Source organism: Thamnophis elegans, chromosome 14 (genome assembly GCF_009769535.1).
Source record: "Thamnophis elegans isolate rThaEle1 chromosome 14, rThaEle1.pri, whole genome shotgun sequence".
NCBI lineage: Eukaryota > Metazoa > Chordata > Lepidosauria > Squamata > Colubridae > Thamnophis > Thamnophis elegans.
Genome location: NC_045554.1, coordinates 28,955,583 through 28,966,119, shown reverse-complemented (window position 1 = coordinate 28,966,119; position 10,537 = coordinate 28,955,583). Strand labels below are relative to the sequence as shown.

Genomic DNA, 10,537 nt, shown 5'->3' with positions numbered 1-10,537 from the left:
GTTGGCATTTAATCTCATTTCAATTATTAAGTTTCATTTTCAGCATGCTTAAATTTTGCTGGGGGGTTCTAAAAGAACCACAGTGCAATTAACCTAGTTTGGATCCACTTATTGATCTGGTTCGCACAACACGTTATATTTGATATAGTCATTTAATCAATAAGCCTTAAACTAAATTAAAACCCAACACATTAGGATACAATGCAGTTAGTTTGGATTGGCTCAATAGCACTTAGCAGTAGTTTATGGTGTAGGATTTTTCCCAATATAGTCTAAATCTAAATTGGGGCCAGCAACCTGCAGCTCTGGAGCCGCATGTGGGTCTTTCATCCCTCTGCTGTGGCTCCCTGTCACATGTCAGCTTCAGTTGATAGGGCTTTCAGTTAGGACAGGTAGAGGAAAAAGGATGTCACGCTAGGAGGAGACTCTATGGTAGGGAAACCAGACTTCCGGTCGGCTCCAGAATTGAATGGGGGGCTTCCGATTAGGACCTTTGTGGCTCTTTGAGTGTTTAGGGTTGCCGACCCCTGATCTAAACAGACATGGTTTATTGTAGTTTATTTAGAAAAAAAACCTGGTTAAAGAAAGTTGGATGAATAAAATGCATGAATACAGTCTAGACTTTATTTTTTTTAACCGAATGATTTTTGAAATGAAAGACAGACACCAGATTGACACATGCACATTTACATTTCTTGAAAATTAACCCAGACAGTTTTAATTGCTTCTGATATAACTTGCAGGAGATCTCCTAGTACCAAACCTGCCTTCATTTTCAGTGTTTTCCCTTATTCTCTGAGCCATTGCCGACGAATAAACCCAGCTTCCACATTCCTCGTATCTGAGAAAAACCTGGATTCTGAATCTCTCTCGCCTTTGTGCCACCTTGATTTCAGGTGCGGAGAACCAAAGGTGTAATTTGCTCTGGAAGGTGGACCAACTGCCTTGCTTCTTGCTTGAAGCCATTAGCAACCTCACTTTTACTCCCAGTGGTTTACTGGCAAAGCCCTGTCCTTAAATGACTTTTTAATTCCCCACAGCTCCACAAGCCGCTTTGGCACAATGTGAAAATTTAAAACCTTGTGCTCTTCTGCCTTTGAGGAAAAACAAGAGAGCTTAGAGCCTACTCATCCCGATATCATGCCCAAAACAGCAAATCTTGATCCTTTTCCTTCAGCTTGTTCTTTTTCATCCAATCCAGGCATTTATTGACCTATTTATTTAAGAGGATGAGCATCTCTAAAAAGTAACGCAAGGCATCCCTTGGACAGATAAGGCCATGGTGAAAAACCGAATTGAGATTTAGGTTTAATTCACCGGGTTTGCTGGAGCTTTCTCAGCAAAAGGCTGCCTTTACTGCTGGATAATACAGTCACCACGGCCTCAGCAGCCTGTTCCCCCAAATTCAGACAAGTGTCAATCAAAGCCCGGGTGCGTCCGGTCAAAGTCGGGTATGACCTGATCATTTCGTAATCTGGCCTGGGTAAGAGCTGCTGGGCACGCAGGACGTCCAGGAGGTGGTTCAAACGCCCTTCAGTCATTGAACTTAAGATGGTTTCTCGGCCCAAGGTGAGGATGGAGCAGTTCTTTGTTTTGCAGGTAGGACCTAAAAGGCAGGGGAGCAAAGATTGTGAGAATGCAAACATGAGACATTTCTGAGGTCTGAGCCACGGTGGCTCAGTAGTTAAGAGTGCAGTCTTGCAGGCTACTTCTGCTGACTGCCAGCAGTTTGGCAGTTCGATTCTCACCAGTTCAAGATTGACTCAGCCTTCCAGATTGTTGGGGGCTATATGCTGACTCTGTAAACCACTTAGAGAGGGCTGTAAAGCCTTATACTGATATAAGTCTAATTGCTATTGCCCTTCCTTCCTTCCTTCCATCCATCCATCCATGAGACACAGTGGTCAGAATGCAGTACTTCAGGCTGACTTTGCCCACTGCCAGGAGTTCAATTCTGACCAAGCTCAAGGTTGACTCAGCCTTCCAACCTTCCAGATTGTTGGAGATAATATGCTGACTGTAAACCGCTTAGAGAGGGCTGTAAAGCACTATGAAGCGGTATATAAATCTACGTGCTATTGCTGTTGCTATTTCCTGGTTCATTCATAAACCATTTGCTCTTTGTTGCAACTGGAATTGGCAACTGGGAAGGAACATCTCTTCCCTGGACAGTTCATCACTGAAAGACCCCCCCTCAAAATAAAGAGACGATGATAACATTTTAATCACATCTTTTCATATAAAAGCAAACAACCCTAATAGCCTTGCCTCATACATGTCTATGGAGCAGTGGTGGGATTCAATTTTTTTTTACTACCGGCTCTGTGGGTGTGGCTTGGTTTGCATGGCTTGGTGGGCATGGTTAAGGGAAGGTTACTGCAAAATCACCATTTCCTCCCCACTCCAGGGGAAGGATACTGCAAAATGCCCATCCCCTCCCAATCAGCTGGGACTCGAGGACAGAGAATAAATGGGGGCAGGGCCAGTCAGAGGTGGTATTTACCAGTTTGCTAAACTACTCAAAATTTCCACTATTGGTTCTCCAGAACTGGTCAGAACCTGCTGAATACCACCTCTGCTATGGAGATTCTCAATCATCCAGGTCATGGTTGTGCCAGAGGTGTTTTTCCAAAACATTTTGCTTCTCATCCAAGACGTTTCTTCAGTTCCAAACTGAAGAAGCTTCTTGGATGAGAAGAGAAACTCTTTCAAGGAAAAAACCAAGAAAGTCCAGTTGCCTTTTGGAAAAGCACCTTTGAGTCTTCCTCCTACAATATTTTGTATGTACGCAGCTCTTTTATATGGGATTCTAAGCTGGGCTTTTATCCAAAATTTGTTGAATAGATCACACCTGCCTGGGCTTTACACACATTGAGCTATAAATTATGATTTATAAATCACCCTGAGGTTGTGCAATATGTTTAAGTCACAACTATTATGATTTAGCACACTGGAAAGCATGCAAAATAAAATAAGTATTACGCTGCCGGTGTTTCTCTTAATGAATGAATTAAAGTGGAATGCACAACTGTTCCTACCCACAATCCTGGTTTAATTTTAATTCTCACCTGTTAATGTGCTGTTGGGCGAATTGTGTGGACAGTTTTTGCAACAAGTTGGTTCTCCCACTGTTTGTGGAAACGGAGGCTGATAACCTTTGGACTCATTGTTGAAGGGCCTAGTTTTATTGTTGCTTATCTTTGAATGGGGTGGAAGAACAATGGATGGAAGACTTGATCCATTGCTGGCACTTATAGATGGATCTGCATGAAAGAATGCCAAACAACAAATGAAGTGTTGAGACGGACACACAAATTGTTTTATTGGTCATATCATAAATGGTAGAATATCCATTCAGTTCAGTCCATACCAAATAAAAAATATATTGCATAGAGTTTGCAATATAGAGTTCGATCAAAGATCGTCAGCTTCCACAATATGTGACCGAGCAATTGGAACACTCATGGTATAACTAAAAGATGGGAGTACCAGACCATCTTATTTGTCTCTTGATGCAGGTCAAGAAGCAACAGTGAGAACTGGACACAGAACCACTGATTGGTTCAAAATTGGGAAAGGAGTCCGGCAAGGCTGTATACTGTTGCCCTGCCTTTTTAACATATGCAGAGAACACGAGAAAGGTGGAGCTAGATGCATCACGAGTTGGAATTAAGATTGCCGAAACAAATAACAATAACTTCAGACATGCAGATGATATCACTCTAATGGCAGAAAGTGAAGAGGAACTAAAGGCCTCAATGCGGGTGAAGAAGGAGAGTGCAAAAGGTGGCTTGAAACTCAACATTAGGAAAACTAAGATCATGGCATCCATCCCTCTCAATTCCTGGCAAATAGATGAGGAAGAAATGGAGGTAGTGACAGATTTTATTTTCCTGGGCTCCAAGATAGACAGCATACTAAAAAGCAGTGATATCACCCTGCCAACAAAAGCGCGTATAGTCAAGGCTCTGGTTTTCCCATTTGCAATGTATGGCTGTGAAAGTTGGACCATAAGGAAGGCTGAGTGCCAAAGAATGGAGGCCTTTGAACTCTGGTGCTGGAGACGATTCCTGTGAGACCTTTGGACTGCAAGGCGATCCAACTGGTCAGTCTTAGAGATCAATCCTGACTGCTCTTTAGAAGGCCAGATCCTGAAGAGGAAACTCAAATGCTCTAGCCACCTAATGAGAAGGAAGGACTCACTAGAGAAGAGCCTAATGCTGGGAAAGATTGAGGGCAAAAGAAGAAGGAGACGACAGAGAATGAGGTGGCTGGATGGAGTCACCGAAGCAGTTGGTGTGAGCTTAAATGGACTCCAGAGGTTGATAGAGGACAGGAAGGTCTGGAGGAATGTTCTCCATGGGGTCGCGACTTCACAACTAACAACATCATAATGAAAAGATCATAACATCAGAATCACAATTGAGAAAATAAAAATCAAGAAAGGGATGAAGGAATAGTGATAAAATACAGATGAAATTAGTTTACTAAATAAAGGAGGAAGAGGAGGAATGTTGATGCAGCTTCAAAACTTTTCTCAATGTGAAAGTCTCAAACTTTTGACTCTCATCCCAGAATCATATGCTACCCAGTGAAGGTCAGTTCTTGTAGTCTCCTGACCATCGTAGGGCCATAAAATTATGATGCCAGATTGTGATAAAAATTGGTTGTTGCCATTGGCAGGGAATTTCTATGCAGAACCTAGCCCTTGTACTATAGAAACTGTTTGCCCTTGGGGTATCTCTGCTTGTAAGAGATTTGGGTGTCATCTAGCTGTATGTACATTTTTATGCTTTTAAATCTGTTTGCTTGAGTTTATACCAAAGCTAAACTCTCTTTCTTCGCTGGTATACTTATTGTCTCTAGATCTAAAAGAGCCAATTCCCTGGGCCCCTGATCACTGTCTGACCCTTGGCAGAACTGATGAATTTGTAACGAATTATGACAATAGTGATAAAGTTCTACAACTAAATCTAACATGTTTTTTTTTAAATCCATATAGTATTAATCCACAACTAGATTAAAATTGTTTATTCCAGGGGTAGGCTACTATGCCAACTTTACGACCTGTGGACTTTAACTCCCAGAATTCCATGGTGGCTCAGGAATTCTGGGAATTGAAGTCCACAGAGCATAAAATTGCCCACTCCTGGTATATTCCATTCTTTCTCTTCAGCACCTGAGCCAATTTCCTTCCAGCTCACGGGCTGGACAGAAGAAATCACTCAAAACAAGATGTTCAGCTTCAACAAATCTGGCAGGCAATCTATTTGCATTCTGTAGGAAACTTCTCCGCCAAACTCCTGAACTTTTACCTACTATTCAAGCCCTGAAGGGGGAAAGCTGGATAAACAGAGTTACATTTTTGCAAAAAGAAGACAAAAGGAACCTACAAGATTATATCACTATCCCCTGTTCTTCTGCAGAGAACCAGTTCTAGGCAGGGATCTGGATGGGTATTGGAAACCTCATTTTAACTGGATGTGAGGCATGTCTATTATTCACAAATATCCATTAAATGCAAAAGAACAAAACGAGGGCACTTTATTCTCTAAGTATTATGGTATCATTGTACAACTGACGTCACTTGTGCCAATTTGCATCATTGGTAGGGTGATGTTTACATCAGTTGGATAATTGATATCATACTCAGGAAGACAGTTAATGGACATAGAGGACTTAAATCAGCATGAAACTTGGTCCGTTGAATGCAGAATAACAGAGTTGGAAGGTGGAAATCTAAGAGGTCTAGTCCCAACCCTACTCAAGCGGGAGACTCTACGCCATTCTGGAGAACTGGTTTCCAAGTCTATTAAATCAAGGCCTAACCAATTGACCTTTCATTCTAGTTTGACTTCAGGCCCGCCACACTTTCTATCATGGGAAACTGGGAGGGAGGATTACGTGGAGTTGGGTAATGTGTAGCCATAATAACGTTTTTCTCTGAAAGTCAAGGTCGACTTTGTCTATGCACCTGGCCGGATCTGGATGGGAGGAATCTGTCTTCATGGCAGTGAACAGATTGGACCATGTGACGAACCTGTGGGTGTTGGAGCAGGATCGTGAATGTTCAACTGGGTGGGGAAAACCTGGAAGCTTTCAGATTCAAGTTTTCCCAGATGTGCCAACACGGCTCTCTTAATAAATTGGAACTTTGAGGAATCCTTTGCCTCGGACTCTGATTTTATATTGGATGCTATTTGGAACCCCGACATATAGTGTGTGTACAAAAAGCTCCCATATCTTTGTTTTTCATTTTTCAATTATTTTTTTCCCTTTTCTGTTCTGTTTCAGAAAAATCCACATACACGCGCAACTTAATTCTCAAATTTATTTCTCCCCTATACATACATACATACATACATACATACATACATACATACATACTTCTATGACCCTTGGTGGTGCAGTGGTCAGAGTGCATTACGGCTACTTCTGCTGACTGCTGGCTGCCTGTAATTTGGTAAATCAAATCTCACCAGGCTCAAGGTTGACTCAGCCTTCTATCCTTCCGAGGTGGGTAAAATGAGGACCCAGATTGTTGGGGAAAAGAGACTGACTCTGTAAACTGTTTAGAGAGGACTGTAAGACACTGTGAAGTAGTATATAAGTCTAAGTGCTATTGCTATATGTATAGATATTAAAAGCTCCCATATCTTTGTTGTTTTTCCTTTTTTAATCATTTTTCCCCCTTTTCTGTTCTGTTTCGGAAAACTCCTCATACACGCATAGCTTAATTCTCAAATCTATTTCCCCCTATACGTAACATTAGAAAAATACCTTGAGGTTTCAGATTAAGTTCTTTGAATTTTTATTTTCATCAGATTTTCTAATGTCTTGGAAGCAGCAGTCCAACCCATACATGCACATGGAATCAGCAAAGTGTTTTTTTAACAAGTGTTGAGGAGATTTCCTGAGTGTGCTTTTCTACACCTATATACACAAAAATGAGGTGTTTCCGATCTAATCTTAAAAACAGAGTAGAGGAGAAATCAGACGGAAAGCCACTCTGGGATGACCTTCAAACCCCAGTTTTGTTTGTTCAGACTTGTTTTACATCCTGCTGACATGTGACAACCTTGTTAGAAAAATAACTTATAGGACAGGCAGACAAGCTTCAACTATCCACCTGTGGATCAGCTGAACTCACTTAAGTTCAACAGCAGCACAGCCAACTAAAGAAGAACATTAAGTATTAACCCCCAAAGGAAGGATGTGGTAGATCATGATTATTCTTCAGAGAATGAAACATTATACTTTTGGGGATCTTGATTTCTGGGTATGTCTTTATGGAGACTCTCAAATAGCCAGGTATTCTGACCTTGGCTTCCCCAAAAGCAAGAGGCAGATTCCTGGTCCAGACAAAACCCCTTTTGTTAAACAAATGTGAATTCCTCTCATTCACATTCAGCCAAGGCCTGGCAAGCAGCCTTTCAAAGGAATATTTATGACCACAGATCTTATCTATCTTGGAAAGCGGCCATGTAAATATTTTCCCAAACGTGGTGCAATGCAAAGAAAGACTGGGCAGAGAGTCTCTGAGATTCACGGACAGATCTTCACACTCCTGAAATGAATCTAATGACCAAATGAACTAATGGTTTCCTGCAAAAGCCCCCCTCCCCTTTCACTCCTCTTTTATTTCCTATGGGAGGGGAGAATCACCTTCCATCTGTGACTTTAGTCTCAAGTCGACCCTGATTTCTGAGCTGTTCTTTTCTTCTGGTAGCTGCGCATGCGCACACTGGGAACAGGCTCCAGCTGTTCCTCTGCTTCACTGCTGTCTAGCTCCAAAGGAGCTGAGAACTACGTGACAGCCTTGGCCCCCTTTCTGCCTCCGACGCAGAGCCCTCATCCAAGCCTTCCCCACCCTCCAGGACTGGCCCATGCCACAATACCAGGTCACTGTTGTCCCAAAGGTGCTTTTTCCAAAAGTCAACAGGACTTTCTTGGGCTTTTTTCCTTTGAAAACATTTCACTTGTCACCTAAGAATCTTAGATGCATGGAGAATCAACGAAGAGGAATCGCCAACAAGTAAGTCTAATTGCCTTTTTGGAAAAAGCACCTTTGGGACACCGGCTCCATTTTCTTCAATTCAAAAAGGGTCTGTTTATGGGTTTACCGGGAGAATTGGAGGGTGGAATAGATATCTTCTGTTGGGCTTCTGCCAATGACATTTTGAACACAATTCTTTGATGACCAAGTCAAGCCAGGGTAGCCATGGTGTAATCATTGCAGTTGGATTGCATGTTCTTTAAAACCACTCGTCTGGCCTGCAAAACTGGTTAGCCAAATGCCCTAAGAACACGGCTTGCTTTTCGTTCCCACTGTGCCTTTTTTATATTTCTAGATAATCTTCTAATGTCTGTTTCACCCTTAACACTTCTGGTTCACAATCAACACTATTTTAGGGGCATTGTTAGTATTCGATAATGATTCATTTTCTATTTCCCAATACAATTAATCGCAACGTTCTGCCTGGTTGCACTTCTCAAGGAGAAATTGCACTCCACAAGGAGAATTCACACAAATATACACTCATATTCTTTTCACATGGTCTTTTCATATAACAGCCAATATCTTGCTGAATTAGGACTGTACATGTCTCTGACATTTTCCCCCAGTCTCACTGCACTCTTGTTCGGAATCAACATCTCCCATTTAAATTGATTTAAGAGCTAACAACCCTAAAAAGCATACTAAAAAACAGAGACATCACCCTGCCAACAAAAGTGCGTACAGTCAAGGCTCTGGTTTTTCCAGTTGCAATGGATTGCTGTGAAGGTTGGACCATAAGGAAGGCTGAGCACCAAAGAATGGAGGCCTTTGAACTTTGGTGCTGGAAAAGTCTCCTGCAAGTCCCTTGGACTGCAAGGCCATCCAACCGGTCAGTCCTAGAGGACATCAACCCTGATTGCTCTTTAGAAGGCAGATCCTGAAGAGGAAACTCAAATACTTTGGCCAGCTAATGAGAAGGAAGGACTCACTGGAGAAGAGGCTCATGCTGGGAAAGATTGAGGGAAGAAGAAGAAGAAGGAGGAGGAGGAGGAGGAGGAGGAGGAGGAGGAGGAGGAGGAGGAGGAGGAGGAGGAGGGGATGACAGAGAATGAGGTGGCTGGATGGAGTCATTGAAGCAGTCGGCGTGAGTTTAAATGGACTCTGGAGGACAGGAAGGCCTGGAGGAACGTTGTCCATGGGGTCGCGATGGGTCGGACATGACTTCGCAACTAACAACAACAAAAGAGCTAACACAAACGTTACCTCTTCCTAAGGCTGTCCCTCGAGGTGTATTGCTGACAAGGACAGTCTGGTTCAATTTATTCCCTGGATTTCCTGTTTCACATGATAAGCTCTGCGGCTTTAACACAATTTCCTTGTTGGGCACATTGTTGTTCTGAGGACAGATGAGCTAAACCAAGCAACGAGAAATGACATCATTTGCAATAACAACATTAACCAAACATTTATCTTTTTAGAGCTGCACATTTTTAGAAAGTTGTATGAATTCCAATGAGAAGATTAAAGAAAACATGCTATAGGGGGCCCTTAACTTAGCAGCCCAATTGAGATGACAATTTTTGTTGCTAAATAACACAGCGGTTAAGTAAATTTTGCCCCATTTTATGATCTTTCTTGCCACAGCTGTTAAGTGAATCACTGCAGTTGTTAAGTTATAGTTGTTAAGTGAACTTGGCTTCCTCACTGACTTTGCTTGTGAGAAGGTCGTAAAAATGGGATTAGATGACCCCGGGACACTATGACCATCATAAATATGAGTCAGTTGCCAAGCAGCTGAATTTTGATCACATAAACATGGAGATGCCACAATGGATGTAAGTGTGAGAAATGCTCCACACTATGAACCACTTCCTCGCCATGAAGATTTACTTCTAGCAAACTCCTGGCTTCTCTGAAAATATCCACATTGCCATGTTCTACACCCCAAAAAAGGTAAATATTCTGGTATTTTCCAAAATATTTAATCCTCAGAATTGTGGGTATATTTGTACAGTTATTTGGGCTGAATTGGCATCATAGATAATTTTACTATCTTCTTCTGTATATATAAAAATGGCTGTGTGTGTGTTTGTGTGTGTGTGTGTATGTATGTTTCAGCATAACTCCGGAACGCTTTGAGCAATCTCAACCAAACTTGGTACACAGATGCCTTAATCTCTGGAGAAAAATATTGTGGGGTTAAGACACTCCTACCACTCTTCGGGGTATATGTTCTGTTAAGCTACAGCCTGTTGTGTCTTAAAATGGCTTCTACTATACTGCCGTAAAATGGCTTCTACTGTACAGCACAATGGAGTTGCCATGGTAACAGCTTCACAGCACTCCACAAAGGGGCTCCCTCTGGTAAGGGGGAAAACCCAACATTTAAAGGAAGTCACAGATAAAGAAAAAGATTCTATCACGTTGGAAAACTATTGGTATTCACCCAAACTCAATTCACATATACAATTGCAGGTGCCATTTTGATTTCTGATTCGTCTTGAAGATGCCCCTGCTGTGCGTATTCCTTGACTTACG

The 10,537-nt window shown here is 42.1% G+C and overlaps 1 protein-coding gene across 2 annotated transcripts in view; it reads right to left on the bottom strand.

The window, feature by feature from the left end:
* Window positions 1-604: 604 nt before the first annotated feature.
* Window positions 605-10,537, bottom strand: part of LOC116517578 (receptor-interacting serine/threonine-protein kinase 2-like) — a 40,003-nt gene continuing 30,070 nt past the window's right edge. For both annotated transcript variants that reach the window (XM_032230615.1, XM_032230616.1), the window contains exons 10-12: window positions 9,263-9,410; window positions 3,069-3,263; window positions 605-1,606 (exon numbers count right to left, since the gene is read on the bottom strand). In XM_032230615.1, coding sequence (XP_032086506.1) covers window positions 1,314-1,606; window positions 3,069-3,263; window positions 9,263-9,410 — 636 coding nt within the window. In that variant the 3' untranslated portion in view covers window positions 605-1,313. The remainder of the gene's footprint in view (window positions 1,607-3,068; window positions 3,264-9,262; window positions 9,411-10,537) is intronic.